Consider the following 25,585-nt stretch of genomic DNA (forward strand, 5'->3'; position numbering starts at 1 on the left):
CTGTTCCACGTATATCTCTTGACATCTTGTATTATTTAATTAGTGAAGCTCCTTCTGTTTTCCTCATCAAAGAGGCCGGGTGCTGTAAATTTTTGAAAAATGACAATGGAAATGGAATATGGAGGGCAAATTAAACTGCATGCAAACCTATCCTAGGGGATCAATCTGCTTGTGTGTAACAATGACAAGAGGGTATTCTGCTTGAACAGAAGGTTGGACTAGAAGACCTCCAAATTTTCTTCCAATTATTGTTATTCAGTTATTCCATTTAAAAGAATAAATTTAGGATTAGACATACACAAGCTTTTTATTTGCAAGTAACTTTGTGTAAATCATGCTTTTTCTTTTAAAAGCTGTTGTCATAGATGAACAAATAGATGCAGATAAAGCCAGTGGACTCTATACCATCAAATCTTCCCTAAAATATAAACCAACAAAGGATGACACAAAGGCACAGTTCATTTGCACAGTGACATATTTTGGACCAACTGGACCAGAGATAATACAATCAGAATCAGCAGTCCCTGACATTTACTGTAAGTTTATTATCGTATAAATAACTTCATAACATAGATTTTACATAAATGATGCATTTCCAAAAATCAGACAAGCATTACATTTATGTACATGCAGTTGTTTGCCATGTCTTGTCCTTCCCTTTTGAGAAAAGGTTTTTATTCCTTTAAATTAAGAAGCAAGAGTGAAATCTGCTACAACCTGTGCTTCCTAATATTTGACTTGCAGCCAAAACTACCTACAAAATGCAGTGGAATTTTCTCTTAACTATATAAGCATCTGAGTAGCTATTCCCCAAATGGGTATTCTGCGAACATATAACTGCGGTTCTGAAAATTCTCAGCAATGTTCATGATGGTTGGCAAAACCTGAGAAAAAGATTACGTATAATTTACCCTATTCTGGGTGTTTTTTTTTTCATTAACACATTCTAAATTGAGTAAAAGAAAATTAGATTGCCCCCAAATACCTATTGAATTTACAAACATTTTAACAAAGAGATTAATTTATCTGATTCATTTGATTTCTTTTTTGAATCTGTACCTTCAGGCAAAATATGCTAGAGGATGGTTTTTCAATATATATATATTTCTTAATGCAGGCAGGCGCGTGTGCGCACACACACACACACACAGACACAGTATATAGCTTCAATGTGTTTTATCTAATGGTTAAGGCAGAAACCAGAAGACTCTGAGTACTAACCCTGCCTTAGGTATGAAGCCGTTGGGTAATCTTGGTCAACTCATTTCTATCACACACACACACACACACACACACACACACACACACACATATACACACACAATATATAGCTTCAATGTGTTTTATCTAATGGTTAAGGCAGAAACCAGAAGACTCTGAGTACTAACCCTGCCTTAGGTATGAAGCCAAGTTGGGTAATCTTGGTCAACTCATTTCTATCTCATCCCTTGGCAGGAGGCAATGACAAACCACCTAAAAAAATTTTCAAGGAAACTGCAGGAGCATGTCTAAGCAATTGCCAGGAGTGAATATTTACTCAAAGGCATGTGCATGCACACAGCCAAACACATGCACACATACACTATTTAACTCTTTCATTCCAAAATTCTGAACTGCGTTAAGGTTCTACAAGTATGGATCTTCAAACTTGGCAATTTTAAAACTTGTGAACTTCAACTCCCAGAATTCCTCAGCAAGCCATGCTGGCTAGGAAATTCTGGAAGTCGAAGAACTGAAGAAACTTCCTGGATAAGAAGCAAAATGTCAACAGGGGGGGAAAAAACCAAGTCCAGTTGCCTTATGAAAAACACCTTTGGGACAACCATGACCTGTATGATTGAGAATCTACCCTGTTTCCCTGAAAATAAGACCTCCCTGGATAATAAGGCCAATCGGGCTTTTGAGAGCATGTGCTAAAATAAGCCCTCACCGAAAAATAAGCCCTCACCGAAAATATTGCAACACAGCAGTAGTCATGAGATAACTACGTTTGCAGCCTCCTGCACCTCAAAAATAATAAGATCTGCCCAAAAATAAGAACAAGCGCTTATTCGGGGTCAAAAGAAAATAAGACCCTGTCTTATTTTCGAGGCAACATGGTATATCAGAGGTGTCCAACTCGATCCTGCAGTGGACTGCATCAGAAATATGTTCGCTTTTGCTTATACCTATGGATTAAAATTCTCCTTTTTTTATCATGCTTGATTTGATTGATTGGATTGTTTTTGATCTCCATTTAAGGGTTTTTTTCTTTCTTAAGCTTGGAATATAAAGAAGATAATAATAAGGATTATAAAGAGGGTTGTAACAACAGGAGGAAAAGCAGTTACACTGCCACCTGGAGGCAGGATACATTGTTTTTTCTTCTTTCTCTTTGATCATTTGAGATTCAAGGTTCTTTCAGTTTGTTTACTGACAGTGATAGTAGGAAGAGCACAAGTTGTTTATACAGGTGCTTCTTGGAAGCTCTATCACTAGCTATTGGAGGGAAGACAACATTTTGACTTGAAAGATAATAAATGAACCTGTTTGAAGTTTATTAAAATAGCCTTGAACCCTATAGTGGCAGTGTCTGCAAAATTGAAAGAATGGCTCAGCAGGGAAAAGAAACTGCAACATTGCAAATGATTATGTTTGAAATTCAAAATCTATTAGTTGTGACAGAGAGAATTGAAAAGAGATTGGAGAATATGGAATACAAAACAGAAAAATCTGATGGAGAAACTGAGGATGTTTACCAAATGAAGAAAGGGGAGGACAGAGTTCAAAAGATGGAAGAAAAAAATGAGCAAAGAGATAAGAAAACTGTGGATACTGACAACAAAGTGAGCGTGGTTGGTAGTGGCAAGAGCGGAATATGGAAAGGGGAGATAGATGGATTGGAACTCTACCCCAGACTTCAAAGCACAGAAGAAAAAAAGAGATAAAAATTGACAGAGATAAGGAGAGAAATCTTGACAGAAGCACTAGTGATAACTAAAGATAAGCTGATGGAAAGAACAGATGTTCGGTTTCAAGCTTCTATGAGATACGAAAGGAACAACATGTTGCGAAGAGAAGTTTACACGATTTATTAAGAACGTAACTAGAACATTAATGCTACAAATGGCAAGAGATATAAGACCGTACTATTACTGGAAAGATACAGGTTGATGCACTAAAAATGTATAATAAAAATTAATCTTAATTTCGTTTACTAGTAGTATGTATAAAATGAAGCGACAATAGCTATAGTTAAATAATAATATTGATAACAATACAATAGTTTGATAATATGAAATTTTATATAAACAACACATGGAGATTATGAGAGGGGGTTTAAAAGCTTTATCTAGAATATGTTATAAAGATGTATTGTGATTGGATGATTTTAGGATGATTTAATGGAATGTTATCATATAATCCTATTCTAGATTTTGAATATTATATTATAGTCAAATTAAGATTGAGATATAATAATTGTGATAATACATGAATATAGGTGAATTTAAAATATGCGATTTGATATGAAAAGCAGGTGGTGACTAAGGAAGAGGTGCAAGGAAATACTGTAACCAACTGACACACTTTCTACAATTTGTAATGGAAGATGGGTTTTTTAATTTTAATTTTTACGTTTGTTTGTCCTTGTTTAAAAACAAATAAAATTGTGTGGTTTTTTTTAAGAAATATGTTTGCCCCTGGGGGCGGGGGGTGTATGGCCAGGCCTGAGGCAGTACGGGCTGGTCTCTCACTGTCTCTGGGATGGCCCCATGGGCCAACTCCACAGCCTATCGTGGGCTGGATCCAGCCTGCAGGCTGCATGTTTGACACATCTGATCTACATAGATCTACAATCTTGAAGTTGCCAAGTTTGGAGTGCCTTTTTCTACAGTGATGTTTCACATATATGCACAGTGATGGTCAGTGGTTAGAATTCAGTATTGTAGGCTAGCTCTGCCCACAGCCAGTAGTTCAGTCCTGACCAGCTCCGGGTTGATTCAGCCTTACATCCTCCTGAGATTGGTAAAAATGAGGACCCAAATTGCTGGAGCAATATGCTGACATTTGTAAACCACTCAGAGAGTGCTCTAAAGCACTATGGAATGGTATATAAATCTAAGCCCTATTGCTATTTACCGATGTAGTCACTAAATGGGGTGTTGACTTAATTTTTGAGAGCACCATTTGGAGATAAAGAGTGGAAGCTCTGAATCAAAATTGTCAAACTGATGATTTCCCAGCTAAGACAGTCCAATATTCGCAGGGTGAGGCCCAGCACTTTTATTTTGCATCAAATTCTTGATGGATACAGCTTCATTGCACTTGCTTGACACAGATTTATTTTACCCTATCTTATGTATTTGGGAGAGGCAGATTATTAACCAGTTTGTTGCTTTACAGATCCCACAGAAAAGGTTCAGATTGAGATTCTTTCACAAAGAAAAACAATTAAGGAAGGTGATAACATTACCCTGAAATGTTCAGGAAATGGTAATCCTCCACCTGAGGAGTTCTTATTTTTCATCCCTGTAAGTATTGCTTATCTATGCAACCTCTTAAATCTGGGGAAGCCACAATTTGGTTTAGACAGGAAAGTGTCTTTCTCACAGTAGTCTGTTAATCAGTCTTACATCTTTCCATTCCTACCTTCCCAGTTCTTTTATGTTTTTCTCTAAATTTCATTCAGTTTTACTTTTAAAATGTGTACATGACAACTCTATGCAATAGTTCACTATATCTGTGACATCATCAGTTTTACATAAAATTGATCAAGAAGGCTAGAGCAAGAAACAATAATAACAACATCTGAAAACATAAGTGAACTAGAAGTTGTACACAAAACATAGACATTATATTGTACTGCAAACTTTTATTTAACCTTTTTTTTAAAGGGAGAGCCTGAACCAATTCGAAGTTCCAGTTTTCATGTGTTGACTGATGTAAGAAGAAATGCAACAGGCGAATACAGATGTTCTCTGATTGATAAAACTTTGATAGATTCCATAACAGTTACAGTACATTGTAAGTAATTTTCTTTCATTCCTTCTTATAGTTATATATCATTTTGTAATATATGCCAAGGCTTTTGCCACACTTTTTGTCTCTTGATTGAATTATACATGGATGTTTCTGTCAGAGACCAAGTTTTTTTTAAATTCATATCTGAGGCTTATTTTAAAAGTTCAGAGGTATTATTTTTTTCACATTCATCTTTTTGTATTTCTCTCCTTTGCCTCTAAACATCTGACTTTATTTTTAATCGATATTCAAATTTAATGTGGAATATAAACATTTTCTTATCTTTAACATTTGGACTGGTTAAAGCATAAAAAATTATATTATACCATAATTATAAAATGGTGGTCTTGTTATTGGGAGAGAAGAGAGAGTGATCCCAGTATTAAGGCATAGAGACTGCAATTGTCTGTCACGTAAGATACAGCTAGGATAGTCCATTAAAGGGGCTGTCCTCAGTTATTATTTTCCTGCATTTTAATGTTTTTGCATGTCAGACAATATTGATATAGGTGCACTTGCTTATGAATATAATTCTATTTTTCCTATTTACATTCCTTTATCATAGTATAAATATATGAATAGAAGCAATGTCTAGTTACAGAAAAAATCCAGGGCCAACTTAATAAAATATACTATCAAAAATTGTCATGAGGGCTTTGGGTTTACAGGAAATAATTCAACATAAAGCACACAAAAATGCTCACTTTTTCACTTCATCTACAGTAGAGTGGAATAAGAATGTGGCAGGGATTTATTATATACCCCTAGGTTTTATCTCAGATAGACATTTTAGTTGCTTACTCATAGGATTTAGCAGATTTATTAATAAATCTGTCAGTATGCTCACCAATAAAAGAATGCTTCTGAATGGGGGGAAATCCTGTTTTAGTATGTACATGCTTGTTTCAATTTAGGCACATTCTTAATAGAGGTTTTAAAATATAAAAATAAATAAATAATACCTTTGTAAGGAGATGTGCTTCTTTATACTTATCACATGTATTTTGTATGTTTTCCTGCCCAGGATTTACAAATGGCATAAATAATGGGTAGAGCTGGACAACCTTAATGGGACAATAAATATAAAATGTTTAATGTTATTACTATGTGGTCATAAATGTAATAACTTTCTTTTTCCATCATATCAAAAGTTGTTACTTTGTATTTTGAGAGTTTAATCAAGGCTTTCAGGGGCTACGTGTAGTCCTTGGACCCCATCTATATGCCTCTGACACCGACACCAACATAGATTTCTGCTTACTGTGGTGCCACAATTCAAAACTGCAACTCTATTTTACATGAAGTTAATATTAATTTGGAAGTAGATTTATCATAAGAAACTAAATGAAAATCTCAAGCGGTTATGTATGATTAAGAAGATGAAGATAAAAGATAAATAAAATTGTGTAATGTATTAAAAGTAACCAAAAAGACAAACATAGGAAAATGTAGTTAATTTTAATCTCACTGTATTTTGATGGGTTTAACATTTCTTTTAGAAAAAGTTTCAGTTTCAATTTCTAATCAGATTATGAATACATTACACTTTATTTATCTCTGTATCTTAGATACATGCTCAGAATACTTTAGTTGAGAATTTGCATTGCGGACTTCACTGTCTTAATTTTTTTATCATGGAAGCAAAGTTGAGGGAAGAAGTTGTATGGGAATGCCTCTTACTCTTCTAAACACCATTTCTTTAAAGAAAAAAAATATACAGATATAGTATTTCTTAACCATTTTCTCATTTCACATATTTTTCTTTACCCCAAAAAAATTTTAAGTAAAAATTAAAGTGTTTCATTTTATGCTATCTACTGATTACACGTGTTTGTGTGTGTGTGTGTGTTCTTTCTCAAACGCACACAAACACACACACACATGCAGTACATACACATACTATATAATACATGCAAATATTTCTGCTATCTTCTTTTTAAGTTTATTTTCAGTACTTTTGTAAAAAATAATTGACTGAGACTTTGAGAAATTGCATCTGTAACTGAAATTATCAAATAATTATGTCTTTTTTTTTTGCTTTATTTAAATTTCCTAAGTAAGCAATGTTTGTGAATATGAATATCAATCCTGAATTTCTTCAACATAGATTTGGATTTGTCACTTATTCCCAATGGAGAAGTTATTAAACAGATTGGAGAAGCATTGCCTGTGTCTTGTACAATTTCTTCCAGTAAAAATGCTACTGTGTTCTGGCTGAAGGTAAATATTTGTAACTTGGCAGTGTTTAATCCATTATTGTATCTGGAATGGTGATACTCTAACGTTCACAAGAACTTAAATGGTTCTTGTTCTATGACCAAATGCAGCCCTCTAAAATATTATACACAGATATTAGAGTTCTTCCAAAATTGTTTCCTAGATTGTAATGTTTAATATTCAAGGAGGAGGAAATGTTCAAACATGGGCAAAATAATATCCACATTTAATGTATTGTTAAATTTAATTTAAACTTGGAAAAAGCTATCTAGCTATTAGAGCGGTTTGACCCAGAACCAGTAAAAACTCAAATCCTCAAACAGGTGTTTTATTTTTCTGAAGATTTGAGTGAGACTCTTCCATAAAATTACTTCATGAAGCAATGTGGCTCTTTCACTTTAAGCAGTGAAACAAAACAAGTAAATTGTTTCCATTTGCGTAGCTGCTCCTTAGCATAACACTTCCACAGAAGCCTCTTCTGGCTTTGGTAAATTCTGAAGAATGCTGAGTAGTCCTCTCAAAAATTTCTGTTGGGTCCAAAGCATAGTCCATGTAAGAGTCATTTGAAAGATTTGAAAAAATGCAAGTCGAAACATATTTGCAATTGCCTCTTCAGTTTTGAGGAGAAAAATCAGGTTGTATTATGTGCTTCTTCATTGAAGTAAATTTAAGTCATTTTGTTCAGGACAAAACTAATTACTACAAGAGCTGGGAGCTCCTCTTTCCTTGACATTTCTAAGCAGAGACTAGATAGCCATCCTTTGGCTTCAAATTTATTGAAGGAAATTACAAGCTCTGCTTTATTTTAGAAGAGGGAATTGCATTGCATAACTTGTGGAAAGTTGAAAAGTAGATACAAATAGGTTTTTTTAATTTAGTATTAAATACAGTTTAATTGGAGAAGCAGTAAAAAGATTTTTGTTAGTACTCCAAAATGGCTAGTTCAAACTAGTTGTGCTGAAGAATATATTTTTTTTCCTGGAAGAAAGTAGGTTTCTAAGGATATGGGCATATATTTTTTTACAGGATAATAACAGAATGAGGTCAACTCCTTCTTTTTCGAGTTTGCAGTACCAAGATGCCGGAAATTACATCTGTGAAACAACTTTACAAGAAGTTGAAGGCTTAAAGAAAAGTCAAATTCTGACATTGATAGTACAAGGTAATGTAGATTCCTACTATTTTATATTGATGATGTGTTTAGTTTGTATGTTGCTACATAATTATGAAATGCTCACCAGCTAGAAAATACCCACTTAAATCTAACACTGCAAATAGAAATAAAATAAAAGGTGTTTGGCTAGCTTTTAAGAAATAACAGTATTTTACATGATTCAGCTTTGTGTGTCTTTGTGTGTATGGGACATGAAAAATACGCATGAATATCTAGATTAATTGGTTTCTAATTTGCACTGTTTAATAATGATATTTTAATTGGTCTTGAATCTCATAGTGATTCAGTACTATGAATGTAGCAATAAATAAATAAACAGTTTAAAAAATTCTTTTGCATTTTAAGGAAAGCCTCAGATCAAAATGTCAAAGAGAACCAGCACAGATGGATCTTATAAAACTATAGCCTGTCACGTAGAAGGATTTCCCAAACCTGCAGTACAGTGGACTAGCAGTGGAGGTGTCATAAATAAAGCAAGTAATTTTCTCATTATTTCTTACATGTTTATTTCAACTACAGTAGATATAGTATTGTGAACTTCTTGCTGCTCTCTGAACTTGGCTGCTTCATTATCAGACTAAATTCCAAACTATGGTCTGCTTCCTTTTTCTGGTTTTTTTTTGGGGGGGGGGGTTGCGGAGGGGAATGAGGTGAGGTGCTCATCTAGATAATGTTCTTACACAGCAGCTCTTGGGTTATTATTTTGGTAATGGAACATTTAGTAAATGTGAGGGGTTTTTCAATGGGCCCCTGTTTCTAATTTGTTGCATTTCCTCTGCTGATAGGGATATACAGGAATGGTAGTGTGTTGGTATTTTCTTATTTCCTTATGAATTTTATTCCTTGGAGATGCTATGGATTATTTCATGTGTTTTCTATGGTTATTCCTTTTTATTATGACAAAGATGTTACCTACATATCAAATCCATAGTTTTGGTTGTATGTGTGGGAGCGCTATAGTTTCTAGATGCTGCATTAATGTATCTGCTTTCTGAGAGTGGTGATCTCATGGGTGTTTCTCTGATTTCTTGGTATACTTGCCCATCAAACTGACAGTAGGTAGTGAAGGAGAGATTGATGAGTTCCATGATTTGGATCTTAACCTATTTGGTTTGGTTGGGTGTATTGTGTAGTACAGCTGCTATAGGTTATTTTGCTACTTCTGGGCATCTGGATGTAAAGTATTGTGATATCAACTGAAATTATAACCTCATCTTATTTTATTACTAGATAACTAGGTCTTTGATTTTCTAGAGCCACTTTAGTGGAGAATATTTACTCACAGATGAAGGCAGTATTTTTCTCCTTTGTGAGTTGCTCAAGCTTTTTTGTAAGTTCTTTATCTAAAAAGATAAAGAACTAACAAAAAGGTACAAAGAGGTATGTTGGGCTTGTGTATTTTGTGGCATAGAAGTATGGGAGGACAAGTACACGGCTTTTTATCCACTATTGTTTTTCTGTTGTGATTTGACCTTTCTTAGTTCGGACTTTTGTGGTTCTCTTGATCAGGTCGTCTAGTTTCCTGGGATGAAGGGTTTTTTTTGTTGTCCGGTAATTCTTTTGCTTTTTGTATCTATTATGATCCATACATTAGCAATATACAATTTACTGAAGCAATTTATCATTGAGTAAATAGTATGTTGATAATGTATATATATCATATGAAAAGTACAAAAGAAAAGATATAGTATTTTGTTTCAAGTATAATTTCAAATAATAGTTAATTATATATTTATTTAAAAAATTTAAAAAGCAAAGCATCATAATTTGTGTGGTATATATAAAATAATAATAAACAAAAAATAAATTAAACAAATAATATAAAAATAATGTAACAAAATGCAGTCATAGTCAAGTGTAGGGAACAGGTTTTCAACAGTCCCTATTGTATATACACTATTGATCCTAGTGTATATAATATTTTTTAATATAAAATCAATCTCTCATACCATTCAAAGGGTGTGTAACTGTATGGGAGTAGGATTGGATTTCCAGAAGAAAAACTGCAGACTTCAGGAACCAGGAGTCACTCAGGTGACTTTGAGGACACAGATAAACCTCCAAGTGCTTCAACAACCCCTGAAAAGGATGCAAATGACCAGCTGTCTCCAAGGAATTTAAATCCTTCCATTTCCCACTACCCTGTCAGCTGAAGAAGCTTCTTGGATGAGAAGCAAAACATCTTCAAAGAAAAAACAAAGTCCACCTGCCTCTTGAAAAAGCATGTTTGGGGCAACCATGCCCTGGATGACTGAGAATCTCTACAGACCAGTCCATATAATTGCCAGTAATCAAAGGTGCAAAAACAAGCAAAAAAACCCCATCTTAGTAGCATAGAAAATAGATCTGGAGACATAAGCGACAGATTTACATATTAACAGAGTTGCCTTATCAGAGAGATGAGTGGCAAATAAACGAAATAAACAAACAAATAAACAGATGAAAATAAATTTGCAGGATAAGTCAGGGTACTATTATACAGGTTCATGCTTGTATGTCATCAGTATAAATAGTTAGCCAAAGAGAGTGGATAGGCATGCACACATACAAACCTGTCCCTTCTGATTCTTTCAACTTTGAAATAACTGTTTTGAAAACTTATTTCCAGACAGAAGAAACTAAATATATCAATGGAAAATTTATTAGCAAAATCAAAATTGCTCCTGAAGACAATATTACATTAACCTGCATTGCTGAAAATCTACTAGAAAGAGCTGTCACCTCTTTGAATGTATCTGCTAGTAAGTATGTTTATTTTTAATATACTAAAGAAGAGGAGGAAAAGACCAAAGGTGATCATATTTCCTTATTTATTTACCTTTACATAAACAGTTCTTAGTATTCTTGTTCACATGCAGGTGACTCCAGGTTAGAATTTTGTTTATGAGTTACTTCATTGTCTTCCCATTAACAAAAGACATGTGTATGTGCATCTTATCTTAGATTTGTGTCACCATGCTACTTTCTGATACTTGTTGTGTTTCCAGAATATCTGCAGAAATGCAAATGAAATGTACTTAATACACTGCTAACTGATAAATCTCCATACTGTCAGATCCCATAATAAGAGTTCATTGTCTCTTGGTTTTTATATATTTCATCTTGTTGTCATTCTTTTGAAAAAATTCTTGTAATCTGAGAACTACCTGTTTTCTTTTTAAAAGAGCAATCCTATAGGTGGGTTGAATCTAAAGGCCGAGGAACCACTTAATCCAGACCTTGCTTGCATCATAGTAATAGGATAAAAGTTTTCCTTCCACATGTATGGACATATACTTCCCCTTCATTGCTCAATAAATAGATTAGTTTATTAATGGTTAATTATTGCGTAATTATAAATTAACCAAGAAATACAGTCCACTGAATTTATTGAGATGGCATGCTATGGTCGACTATTGTTAAGATGACAACAGGTTACCAATTTTAAATTGAATAATGCTACCTCTGACCTGGACTACATTATGTCTTAATAATTAATGGTTATAACAGACTACCTTGAGACACTTCTGTTTTCATTTTTAAATATAATTTAGTGTGCTGTCAGAGTTGAGAGGCATTAATGATAGTCAACACTTTTAGTCCATGTAGTTTTTTAGTTTCTCATTTTTTTTCTAGTCAGCACAGCACTAATGGAAAATCAGTTATTACGGAATATGTAATTTCGCAGTGGTTTTAAATAGGTACTGTAGTGGCACTCAGATGAAAATTTTATATTATCTATACACTTTGAATCATTCTCCTAAGCCAATCCTTTTCCTTAAGAGATCACCAACGGTGCACAATTTCTTGCCATAAGTATGGAAAGCAAACTTTGTGGAAACTAATGGTTGAATGTGAACTCAGTATGGTCATAACAAAAGGAATTATAATCATTGTCACTAATTATAACATGCAAACTATTCAGTAGTTGTCTTTAACACACAACTGCATACCCATATGAACAAATTATAACCGAGAGCTGTGGTGGCACAGTGGTTAGAATGGAGTACTGCAGGCTAATTCTGCCGACTGCCAGGAGTTCAGTCCTCACCGGCTCAAGATTGACTCAGCCTTCCATCCTTCTGAAGTTGGTACAATGAGGACCCAGATTGTGAGGGGCAATATGCTGACTCTGTAAACCACTTAGAGAAGGCTGTAAAGAGCTGTGAAGCGGTATATAAGTCTAAGTGCTATTGCTATAACAGTAATTAATACTGTTGAATTATCTGTTTTTTTAATATTCCAATTTTGAATTATGATTATTGTGCTGTCTCCAGACTATACAAGAACATGTGAAGACTTAACATAACAAATAAGTGCATAGTTTGTGCACAATAAACAATTATGTAGATAGACAAATTATTAACTAATTCAAAGAATGAACTTATCTTATTATAAAGATTTACTTCTATTTAGAGAACACTTCTGCACCATTTCGCAAATTCCTGAAATGTATAAATTAATATTATTCTCAATTATGCACTCTATACTATGGAATTTGCAGTGAGCTATCCAGGGCAGTTCCCATGAACTGTTTGATGGCTCTTTTCATTCTGTGCAGAGTCTCTAGAAGAGTTGATCAAAGGATGACTTCTAAATTCATTCAATGGTGCTAAAGTTTAATCAACTCTCTGTCTACAGTAATAAAGTGACAAAAAGTCAGAATGCAGGCCAGAACAACACATAAATACTTCTTCTGACTAGGCATTTGTAAGATTAAACTTGTCATTTTTTAGAATAAAGCATTTTCACAGGATGCATTATAGATACAAAGTAAAGATTGCTGCCTTAAAAATAAGATTAATCATTTTGTTTTGTAGCTGATGCTGATTAAGAATATTTTGGGCTCAGCTGAAATATAGATTATTAAATATCTTTAAATGTGGAAATTTTGAAGGTGACTTAGATATCAGCAGCTTTATTTTGTTGTTGTTCCTTTGTTTCAGTAAGTATTCGAGAATCTGATGAACCAGAAGAAAAAAGTGGTAAGAACATAAAAATATTCCACATTTAATACTATCAATTCAAAACTATTCTACTTATTTTTCTGGATTAAGGGTAGAGTTCTAAAAAGGAAAATAAATAGAACTAATTTTAAATGCTAGGTTTTACTGATGTGCAATCAAAATAGTACTGATATTAATACATAGCTATGTAAAATAAAAATTTAATTCAAAAATCATTTTTATTGGAAACAGTAATAATGTCCCAAGTCTTAACTGATTTCAGAAAAGCCAACGTTTGCCTAAATCTAAATCTAACCTATGCACACAAGGATAGTAAGAAAGAGTTGTACTTTTGAGAAAAAAAAATATTTTTGACAAATTTACATTGCTTTTCACATGAAACTAAAATGAGTATTTAATACAGTGATACCCTGGTACTTCTTTGAAACTCAGCAAATTTTAATGCTCAATACATTTTGATATGAAAATATGGTCCCAGTACTCTTAATTTGTTTGGTACTCAACAAACAAGCTAGAACTTATCGGTGTTCACTGCCTTGTGATTCACTACATTCTGCACGGGAAAAAATTGTTTGGTACTGATTTTTGGTACTTATCGTGCCTCCCCATACTGAGGTACCACTGTATTTAGTATTTATTAATTAATAATATTTAATATATAGTATTTTAACAAAGAAGGCTGTAATCCTTAGATCATTTACTCCAATAATTACTTGCTAATTCTGTAGTACCTTTATCTGTCTGTCTATCTATCTCTATTTATCTCTATCTATCTATCATCTATTCATCTACCAGGTTTTCCCAAAAATACAACCTACCCCCAAAACAATCCCTAGCCCAATTTTCACACCTGAAACTAATATAAACCCTATGCCAAAATTAAGCCTTAGTTATGCCCCACCCACCATCTGCTTGTACAAGATAGGGTGAGGTGCAGGCATAAAAATCAAGCTAGCCCCCTATCGGCTTACCTTAGGACCGTTGCAGCCAAGCCTCCCATGCTCTGATACCTCTTGGGCTAATGCCTGACTTCTGCCACCGCTTGCGGATGGAGTCTGGTTTCTCTTCAGATGATATAAATCTTTCGCCCCACTTGTAGCTGGACGCCACATGGTACATCACGCTGGTGCCACCACTCACAGCAGGATGCCCCAAGGTTTGTTGTGCTGTGTGCACAACAATATAACTTGGCACACAGTCACCTGCTGTAAGCCATGGCACCAGCACAATCCTCAAGTGGAAGCACCGACACAACAAGCCACAGAAGTTGGGCAGCGGCACAACAGGTGTTCGGGCATGGGAGGCATGGCTGCAGTGGTCTTAAGCTAAGCGGGTAAGACATCCCCCCAAAATACAAATTGATACTCATTTTGAGGCTGAAAAGAAAATAAGATCAGGTCTTATTTTCGGGGAAACACAGTATCTATCTATCTATGTATCTATCTATCATATTTGTATATTTTATTATATAGACTTAACTAAGAACCTTTTTTTATTTTGTAGGAAAAAATGCAGATAGAAATTTTATTGTACAAGAATAAAAAGCTGAAACAATTTATCTTAGTTTACCCAGTATAATGGTTCAAGTGTTCTGGCACTGTCAAAAAAAATCTATTTGAAAGTGCCAGATAGGTGCAGTTGTGACAACTGATCAAACTTGGTAGATAACTAAGAGCACAGCTTTTAAACGGGATCCAACAGCATTTATACTCAGTAAATGTGCATAGAGGAAGCCTCAATGAAAAGCAGTAATGCCAAATCTACATTGAGATTTAATATAAAGTAGAAAATACTTGGCAATTTGTGTGATCATTATGTTTTTGTTTTTCCTTTTCCACCCAGAACTAGAAAATCTCAAGCTTAAAAAGCCTCTAAAGGAAATTTGTGAAGGTCTTCTAGGAGTGAGGAGGATTAAAGTAAAAAAGAACCCCCACTCTCAGGCTTCAAACAATAGGAAAATAGCTAAACTAAATGTATTCCTTCCTTCCACTGTTGACAGTTGGAGATAAATTGCTTATCTTGTTTAGCAAAACTTGATTGGGCATAGGATTGCTCTGCCTACTTCTAATGCATCAAAGGTAGATTTTTCAGACAGTTCTCAGACTGCAAAAATCTCATTTGTAAAATCTCAGAATATCTGTGCCATCCTTGTGAAATAAGGACAATACCAAAATGTTTGTAAAGCAAATTATTTAAGGATTGCAGCCAATGTATCTTTGTTCTGTAAATGTGTATGCTCTCATAAGGATAACTTGTTGTTGCTGCTGGTTTTAAATAAGCTTTTGAAAGAAAAAAATAGTTTTGGATATTATGATCTATAGTGAGTGTTCCATATTTTATTTTTTTTCAAGACACTCCATCATCCCTTTCTTCTTTTGTTTTAGATGATAATAGGGAAAATGTTAATGATCAGGCAAAATTAATAGTGGGAATCGTGGTTGGTCTTCTTCTAGCAGCAACGGTGGCAGGTGTTGCTTATTGGCTATACATGAAGAAATCAAAGTAAGTCTTCACTGACTTTCTTAATATTTTATGGAAATAAAATGTGTTATCTCACCAAATCTGTTTTCTGTAGCATTTTGTAAAACCAGGCAAAGTATGTTTTTGTGTTTATTTGTCTAAAATGTTTTTCTTCTCCTTTTATCAAAAGTAATTCCATGGCAGTTTGCAGGTTTTTAAAAAATGTATGAATGTTATCAAGCACAAAAATAAATAATGAGATAGCACAAAAAGTATACTGGCGTAGGCTTTCACAGCTAGTGTCAATTAAAAGGTGATGTAGGCTAAATGGCTATGGGCCAATTCTCTAATATCCTGACATTTCATTGGAAGCTGTGGCTGGCATCCGCAGAGGCAGTGATTTTCAATTCAACAAAAGATAGATAGAAATAGAGATAGAGAGATATAGTTAAAACATCCCCAGTGGTAAAAGTACAGACTGAATTGGAAAATTATTGTAGAAACAAAACCTAAAAATAATTATTCAGTCACCCATGGATGAAAGAAATTCACTTTCTTCAACAGCATTTTAGACAGTTATATCAGTCAGAACTAGATTACTTAATCACAAACCATAAGCACCCAGTCAGTGCCTGTTTAGAGTTGCTGACAAATTCTCCTAACCTAACTAACTACTCATTAGTCATTGTGATCATTAGTTGAGGTAACCCTGTGACTGAACCTATTTTTCTGATATTTTTCATAGCAGTCAATAAGCAAATCATGTTGTCATTGAGTGAACAGCACAGTTGTTAATCCATTCTTTTGAATTCATTCTTTTGAATCAAATTTTTTTTTTGCCCAGAAACCAGCAAAATCGATTGCAGATTGTGGCCAGTGGTCATGGGTTTCTACAGCCAGTCGTAAACATGACTCAGTTGCCAAGTCACATGGCCACGGGGGTTGGGGGAACATTTTACAATACTCATTCTAAAGCAATCATAATTTTGAAAGAACATAAAACCACCAGTTGTAAGTTAAGGACTTCTGTGTGCTATGGAGCATATCACTTTGCCTCTGAAGACTCTAGCCACAGTCACCAAAAAAACATATCAAAATTTTAGAAATTAGACTGTGATCATTTAGCAGAGAAGTCCTTCATTGTTTGAAAGCACATAAAATTTTATGTAAATAGTTCAAAAACTGGAGCATTTTTTTTCCAAAGCTGCATTTCTCTTAATCCATACCCTATTTCCCCGAAAATATTGCAACACAGCAGCAGCCATGAGGTGACCATGCTCACTGCCTCCTGCACCTCAAAAATAATAAGGCCAAGTACTTATTTCAGGAGTCTTATTTTCGGGAAAACACAGTAGACAAAATGCCTCTCTGCAATTTTTACACATCTTATTTATGATGAGGAAAGTACATAAGAAAGAAAAATTATTAGACTCAGTTTTAGTGTATTGGGAATGGGGGTGTTGCAAAGACTTATCTACCCCTCAACTAAAAATAGTATATAATTATGAGACCATATTAGAGGGTTAGCTAGTAGGATTACAAGTTTGAATGTTGTAACTAACCAATAAAATTGTTTAAAAATAAGCAGATACTATGTTGTCTTAAGAAACAGTTGTTAGATAGAAATAATCACCATAAGTATTAATTTTCACTCATGTTAATTATAGTCTCTTCCTAGGTAATTGCAGTGGACATGCTGTAATTGTGATTAGTTCATTTGAACATTTAATAGAACAAAATAGGGCACCATCTGGTCAGAGTAATAGTTATCAGTACATATTCCCTGTAGCCTGAAGTTGAACTGCTTTGTGTATAGTTGCTGGGTTTGCTTAAGGTATATTAACTGAGGCTCAGAGGACATGAAATTCTATGTGTTGCTCACATTTTTTATGACATGCTAAAAAAATTTAAATATGAAATAAAAAGTCCTGTGGTGTGGTTTATGCATTTTTCCTTTGTTTGAAAAAGCTACTTTATATATAATATAGTTTATTTATTTATTTATAGGGTTTGTATGCCGCCCACTCTCGAGAGACTCAGGGCGGCTTACAGATAAAAAGGAAGGGGGAACATACAAAAATTAAAAAACCATTAAAATTCCACAACGTTCATAGCTTAGGATGGGGCTGGAAAGATCAACAGCCCCAGGCCTGCCAGAACAGCCAGGTCTTGGTCGCTTTGCAGAAGGCCGGAATGGTAGTAAGGGTCCGGATCTCCATGGGAAGATTGTTCCATAGGGCCGGAGCAGCTACAGAGAAGGCCCTCCCCTGGGGAGTCGCCAGCCGACATTGACCGGCAGATGGAATCCGGAGGAGGCCTAGTCTGTGGGATCTTATTGATCTCTGGGAGGTAAATGGTAGGAGGTGGTCTCTCATGTAGCCAGGTCCTATACCATGTAGGGCTTTAAAAGTAATGACTAGCACCTTGAAGCGGGTCTGGAGACCAATGGGAAGCCAGTGCAGCTCGCGGAGGATAGGTGTAACCTGAGTGTACCTAGGTACGCCCACTATCGCTCGCGTGGCTGCATTCTGGGCTAACTGAAGTCTTCGAACACTCTTCAAGGGCAGCCCCATGTAGAGCGCGTCACAGTAATCCAGTCTTGAGGTGACTGGTGTTTTATACAACTGAGTGTTAGTGTTTTATACAACTGAGGTTTGACATCACATATTAGCATGATTTCTTAACTATCTGATATATCATGACTCTAAAATTTCAAAATGTAGGCCATCTATTTGCTTATTTGTAAAGTAAGCTCTTTGTCATTATCATTGTTGATATTTAAAAATAGTCTTATTTACTGCAAATTAGTATTCAATGTATAAAATAGCATAACTGCTATTCAGGGACATGAAGGTTTGAGTATGTATAAAATAAAAAAGAATCGATTTGTTCATTAGTAAGACAAAATAAAAATTATTCTTTCCTATACTTTATTATGCCCTTGGCTTTGACTATCTCTTGTCAAGTTTTCCTCAGAAAAGTTGAGTGGAGGTGGGGGGGGGAGTGTTTTTGCTTTGCAGAATGTATTAGCCTGCAACTTTCCACAGTTATCCCCTATGAGTTGAAGTAAACTGGGATTCCTTTAAATGTGGGAGTTAACATGCTTAGTCACTGTATGTCAAGTCAGAAGGCAGGAAATTGTATGCCTGATAGCTTTTGATATTTCTATCCATTCATAGTATTCTTAGAACTAAATTGGGGAACCAATGGCCCATAAAAAGGGCTGCTGATACAAATCCAATAATGAAAAGTTTCAGATCATTTGATAAGCCTTCATGCATACATGAAAGTTGTCTGCCGTGTAGAAATCCCTGTGCGATGTAATAACATGCTATTCCCATGGAGTATCTGCTCACTGCCAAAATCACAGCACAACTTTATAGAGAAGACCAGCTGTTCATTTCTAAGTTCAGTTCTGCTTCTGGACAAGGCCTGAATTAGTTTAATTACAGTGAATGAAGTTGCTTCCCAAAGCTAAACTAAATAAGTAGTCTTGCATTGTGGCCTTTTCTTTTCTTAAAATTTCTTCCTGATTCCTCCCATTCTATCAGCAGCAATTATGTAGACCAGCTAAAACAAGTTATAAAGTTACCCATTCAGACAAAACTAACTATATGTATTTATTTTTCATAGGGAGAATTGAAATACCTTTGAAATTTAAATAACATTTAATTAACTAATACTATAGCTTAAAACATAATATATATTGCATTTGTTCTAATACTATAATAGTGTCTAATTCTACACAGAAACAAATAAATATATGTCACATTATATCACAATTTCATTCCTATTCACTTTCATTGGCTGATATCTTAAAAAGATGAGAAAACTAATACTAAAACACATCAAACATATTTTAATGGTATATTGTATAGAAATTATTATGCCACATCTCACAGTTAGCACATCAGTTAGCATTTAGGCTTCAAATGCTTTTAATCTTGCTTAAAATTTGGTCTGGCGCTTTTATTACATACAGAAGCCCAGGATTAATTTTATATTTTTATGCTATGACACTGTCCATACACTGCTCTCATTTAGTTATTATTTTCTTCCCGTCCATACAGTCTATTTCCTTTTTAACATTTATTTCTTTAAATGCATCAAAATGATCAATCAGCAAATTGTCCTTTATTATTTCTTTGTTCTATTTGTAGACCTAGTGCTGAACTTGTTTTATTAACTGCAATAATAATATAAATGTGTTGTCAGTAGTTCACATTAATTTATGAAGAGGGCCAATTGGCTTATTATCAGTTTATTTAAAGCTGATAATGAAATTAACAGAGATTCTGATGGAACTGAATGTTACTAAATTATAGATAATTACCAGACCTATCATTTTAGGATAAACGCAAACACTTGAAAGATTATTACAGGTAATCTATTTTGAGCATGCATGTGTGCCATATGAAATAATTGTTGCTGCTTTGATGAAAACAGTGACAACATATTTAACAAAATAAGATTCAATAGAAACAGCTGCCCAAGAGGTGGAAATACTTTCTATTTTTAAAAATCTTCTCTAATGTATAACCCACTCACTCATTAATTTTGGTATTCTTATCAATCATCCTTCTCAGGCACTTCTGATCAGTTATTCACATCACATCTATGAAAGTTATTTCTTTGTGTGTGTTTTTGGTCTCTGCTGTTTTAATATAATCCCTACTCTTTGGCAAGATTGTAACATATGGCATTGTAAAAGGTGATTTTAGATTTGTGGTTATTCATCAAAAAGTCATATGTTTTCCACTAAGAACAACAACAAAAAATAACTGGGACCTAATTAGAGATTTAGCTATAACTGAGTATTGGTATGGTATCAAGTCCAAGTTTTATCTATAGCTATGATCTAATTTTTCTATGTTACATATTATTTATAGCTATAACATGATTTCTCTGTTATAGGGCTTCATATTATTTGAGAATTAAATTTCTTTTTCTAAAATATCTGCAGCAGTTTTCTAACCCAACAAACTACCAAGTTTTAGATGACTCCTCCAACAATATACCTTTGCAGGATTTCTACACTCTTGTTCTCTGCACTCGAACTTTCTTGATATCTTTTGTTCAAATTCCATATTGAGCATAGGCATCAGCTCAGTAATCATTTCTTTAGAAAGGTAGCTATAGGATCCTCAAAGGGAATTCATTTGTAGCACCTTTGTGGGTTTCATGATATACCTCATAAAGCCAAACTGTTTAAAATGTTATCACATTGATATAGATGCCTCTCACCTTACTAGATTGTGAAAGTTTTCTCTATGTAAGAAAAGCTTTGTCAGGATAATGATTTAATAGCTGACCAGCTGCTGTAATGTTATAATTCTGTAATACTGTAACAATGATCCAATGATAGTAATGAGTCATTTGACTGCTACAGCTTTAAGAGGCTGTTAATATAAGAGAGCCCCTGTGAGAGCGTATCTCCCTCTCCATGTATGCTCCATGCTATAGTGGATGATTGATTGCCTGACTTTGCCTAGTGCATGTATGTATATACTCCTTGTATATAAACGACTGTTTGAAAGACAAACCTCTGTTTACTGGCTTGTGTTTTGGTCCTGGCTTGTCTCAAAATAGTCACACTGTGTGCACTCTTGACAAGCTTTAAAGTGTATTAAATTACTCAGATCCCCAGGCAATTAAAACATGAATTTACAAATAAAAGTGTATGTCTTCGTTTAATTTAAACCTACTTCTGTTTTGCTTTACCTTTCTTGGACATCTAGGGGTTTTCTGTGGATAGGCATTTTTGAGGGTTGGTTTCAAGAAATACCTGGATGCCTGTAGATATGGGCCAGTTCTTTTTGTGACTAGCTGCAAAAACACCCTGTGTTATATTACAAAATATATTTTGTAAATATAGCAGAAGTAAATTCTAGTTAGTAAATAAATGCATTTTTAGCTTAAATGTTGTTTTGGAAAAGAAAATATAAGTATTAGAATGAGATAAAACGTACATATTTGAGGGAAAAATAGTATCAGAATTATGGAATGCTATGTGAAATAAGCAATAGTTTTATTTTTATTTTATAGAACTTGCTCATAATTAATTGAAATCCTGCTAAATCAGGTTTTTGCAGAGAAGGAACAGCTAGTTAGAAAGATATGTCTTTTAGATTTTAATTATCCTTCAGTTTAGATTTCAGCAAAACAGGTATTATCTCAAACCATATAAATAAAGTATTTTAATGATAAAATGAGTTTATAGTATTTCGGTGTTAATATGCATATTATTTGAAGGAAACAAGAATTAAATCCTGATGATAGTTCCTCAAGCTAAAAAAGTAAATGTATATATTTATAAATGAGAGAAAAATAGAATTTGAATGTTGTCACTAGGTATATATTATTCCAGCATTCACTATTTTAGAGTCTTTCATTTGCCAATAAAATCAGATTCCTGTGTTGGTAGTGGAACAATTTTATGCTGCAGAAGTCAAAATGCTGTGCATCTATCCAGTAATTGGATATAATAATAACAGCAAGATGAGACATTAGTATTTTTATTTCTGTTTCAGATCAGCTTCAAAACATGTAGCTAAAGATCTTGGAAATATAGAAGAAAATAAAAAGTTAGAAGAAAACAATCATAAATTGGAAGCTTGAAACACCAAACTATTTGATTGCCATTCCAGGTATGTTTAACAACTTTATAAGGTATTATCCCCTCTGAATATAATTTAATCCTTACACTAGTTAAATTATGGGATAAGGAATTTCTTATATGTATTCATATCAAGAGAAATCCAAGTCTAGCCATTTAAAATTTAAAGTGCCTTCCACAGCAATATGTTGTCATTTTCAATGTTTAGGGGGGAAATATGCTTTAAAATGTACTGTAAGTTACACTTTATAGCCAACTGAACCAGTGCTACCTTAGACAATCCTGTAGAATGCATAGCAGAGGTGGTATTCAGCCGGTTCTCTCCGGTAGTGGCGGCTGCGGGAAGTTCCGCCCACCAAATTATGACTCATGTGACTTCAGATTCTACAACCAGTCATAAACATGAGCTGGTTACCAAGAACCTAAATTGTGATCACATGATCATGAGGGTGGTACAATGGTTATCAGTGCAGACACAAATTATAAGTCACTTTTTCTGAGGTAGACATAACTTAGAACTATAAGTCAAAGTGTACCTGGACTCAATTGTATTCTAATGTCATTAAAAATCCACAAGAAATGAACTACAGTTTCGAAAGTCCTGACCTTATACAGATTAATGGCTATTATAAAGGGTTGTCCTATATCACCACTCCAGTACGACTGTTGCTAACTCATTAAAGTGAGTTAATGGCAAAACATTTCTGTATTTTTAAATTTTAGTTTGACTAATCTACTTTATTTAACTATTGAACAAATACAATAGGATGACTACTGAGATAAATCTCTCTTGGCAGACATCCTTGTATTTCTATATCTAAGGCTTTCCAGCTTAGAAAGCTCTTAGGTAAGTGGAGTGGAATGATGTTCAAGATCCTAATAATATCAAATATATTTCTCTGTCACAAATTCAGCTCATAGTTTCAGGGGTTTTTCCCCCAAAATGCCAAATTCAGAAAATAATGGATTGGATTAAGGATCTGACTCTAGACAAGTCAGACATGCTCATACTAAGATCAATGAATGAGGAGTATTTCACAATTTGGGCTTGCTCCTAGAGCCAGATAATGTAACTCTCTGGTTTTGCAAATAGAGGCCACAGCCAGAAGCATTTTTAAAAAAATTAGATTTAGCTGATACACCAACTTGGAAGAAAATTGTGTTAAATTATATGGACTGCCTACTTTTGTATGGATAATGTATTTCATTTCATACAGAATGCAGCAGGAATACTTATCAAGATTTCTTTAGTGACTTTAAAGGGAGCTTTAAAATATTTAAAATATTGTAATATTTTTATTAATTATTTTAATGGCTATTATTTTGTATTTAATGTTATTATTGAAAATTACTAGGCTATTTCACTAGTATAGAAAGATTCATCAGCAAAATAATATACCTCTTAGCTGATAGGATGAAGGCAATAATACATTGCCATACACAGGTTTGATTAAGATTCAAATTTTTTGTATCTTACCAAAAAATCTTAATTGACCAAAGACGTATGAGCTGTATTTAGTACATAGCATCTTAAAATCTTAAATAACAACACTAATAACATAAAATTTGGCTACCTTCTTGGGTATTTCAAATGGCCTTAGTCTGAAATTGGAACACAATTATTTTATTGGGTAGTAGTTTGAGGATGAATGGAGACCCTAATTTTAAGAAAATCCTAAATACTTACCATATTTTTCAGAGTATGACACATTGGATTATAAGACGCACCTAGATTTTAAAGGAGGAAAACAAGGAAAAAAGTATTCTGAACCAAATGGTGTAGTAATATATTATTTAATAAAATACCAGTATAGCGGAATAATTTTTACCACCATATATCCTTTTTACAACTCTTCAATTCTGGCACTTGAAGTGCACAAGTCTTAAAACTGTACCCCTAACACTTAAAAAAACCCAAAAAATAAAACTTTATTTTTTAAAGCAGTTTGCACCTAGGGAAAGTTGGAACACCAGCCACACACCACCTCCACTGACTTCTCTTGTGCTGCCAAAACCCCTCGCCACTCTTTGCCTGTGGTCGCCCTTTTAAGCTCCCACCCATGGGGGAAGCATGATGATCCTCCTGCTTGGCAGTTGCTTGCTCCCCACCCCTGAATAGCATGGAGGCTGAGGAAAGGGAGAGGGGAGCTGTGGCAGGGAAGGAGTCTCTGGTGGCTGCAGCAGTAAAAGCGGTGGCGTCTGGAGCACAACAGCGGGCTGCCAGTTCCGGCTCTCCCTTCCCCGAGCACATCCTGTTGCTGCTGGCACAGGCGGAGCTCTTTCCATCGCTGCTACTCTCCGGTGGTGGCAGTAGCAGTAGCAATAGCAATAGCCCTGCCACCCAGCTGCAACCACCATGGGACATGCTTGAAGAAGGGAGAGCTGGAGCTGGCCTGGGGTTGTGCTCCAGACGCTGAGGACACTTCCGCTGCTGCTGCAGCCACCAGAGACTCCTTCCCTGCCACCGCTTGCATGGGATAGGGCATGAACATGGGAAAGGAGGAAAGGGCACCCGGATCCACGCAGTAGGCAGGAGAGATGAGCAGCAGTAGCTGCTGAAAATTTGGAGGCAGAGTGCAGGGAGAGGGCGAGAGGGACTGGTACATGCTGGGGATTGTCCCGGCCATCACCGACGCCAAGCTGGAGCCAGCCTTTGGGGTGAAAGTGGATAGGTCTCCCCGATACACTCCAACCTTCCCTCCCGGCTCCCCCTTTCACACCTGGTATGAGTAAAGTAAAGAAAGAAATGTGCAGGAACTGAACTCCCTTTCTGCCCGCTGTCCCCCCAAAAATCAGGACTGATTCAGGCTGGTGTGTATGTATGTGTGTTGTCTCTGCCTGTGGGCAAGTGGGCGGAAAAGGGATTCAGCTCCTGCACATTCTCCTACAGCACCCTCCTCCTTCGCAGACTCACCTTCTCTCCTGGCCAGAACCGTTTCAGGTGGCAGATCTGGCCAGAAAAAAAGAGAAGGTGAATTTGTGGAGGAGGAGAAGGTGTGAGGCTCTTTCCTCCATGATCGCTTTTCAGGCAACAGCTCCTGAGGGGGCCAAGCCTTCCCCGCTCGAAACTTCTTCACCCTGAGGGCCTGCATGCTCCAGGCAACCAGCAGCAGAACCAGCAAGCCAACAATTATCTGGCTGCATCTGATCTACTTGCCCTGTGCCCACGCA

The 25,585-nt window shown here is 35.1% G+C and overlaps 1 protein-coding gene across 2 annotated transcripts in view; it reads left to right on the forward strand.

The window, feature by feature from the left end:
* ALCAM (activated leukocyte cell adhesion molecule) overlaps window positions 1-22,445 on the forward strand; it is a 119,424-nt gene extending 96,979 nt beyond the window's left edge. Inside the window, exons 6-15 of one of the 2 annotated variants that reach the window (XM_087721401.1) lie at window positions 354-536; window positions 4,384-4,511; window positions 4,875-5,004; window positions 7,109-7,221; window positions 8,245-8,380; window positions 8,738-8,869; window positions 11,005-11,133; window positions 13,318-13,356; window positions 15,723-15,840; window positions 22,329-22,445. In XM_087721401.1, coding sequence (XP_087577527.1) covers window positions 354-536; window positions 4,384-4,511; window positions 4,875-5,004; window positions 7,109-7,221; window positions 8,245-8,380; window positions 8,738-8,869; window positions 11,005-11,133; window positions 13,318-13,356; window positions 15,723-15,840; window positions 22,329-22,416 — 1,196 coding nt within the window. In that variant the 3' untranslated portion in view covers window positions 22,417-22,445. The remainder of the gene's footprint in view (window positions 1-353; window positions 537-4,383; window positions 4,512-4,874; window positions 5,005-7,108; window positions 7,222-8,244; window positions 8,381-8,737; window positions 8,870-11,004; window positions 11,134-13,317; window positions 13,357-15,722; window positions 15,841-22,328) is intronic. The other variant, XM_087721402.1, reaches the window with a different exon arrangement.
* The last annotated feature ends 3,140 nt before the right edge of the window (window positions 22,446-25,585 follow it).

This window comes from Thamnophis sirtalis, unplaced genomic scaffold, assembly GCF_051295495.1.
Source record: "Thamnophis sirtalis isolate CommonGarterSnake01/CBP01778 unplaced genomic scaffold, rThaSir2_p1.2 scaffold_8, whole genome shotgun sequence".
NCBI lineage: Eukaryota > Metazoa > Chordata > Lepidosauria > Squamata > Natricidae > Thamnophis > Thamnophis sirtalis.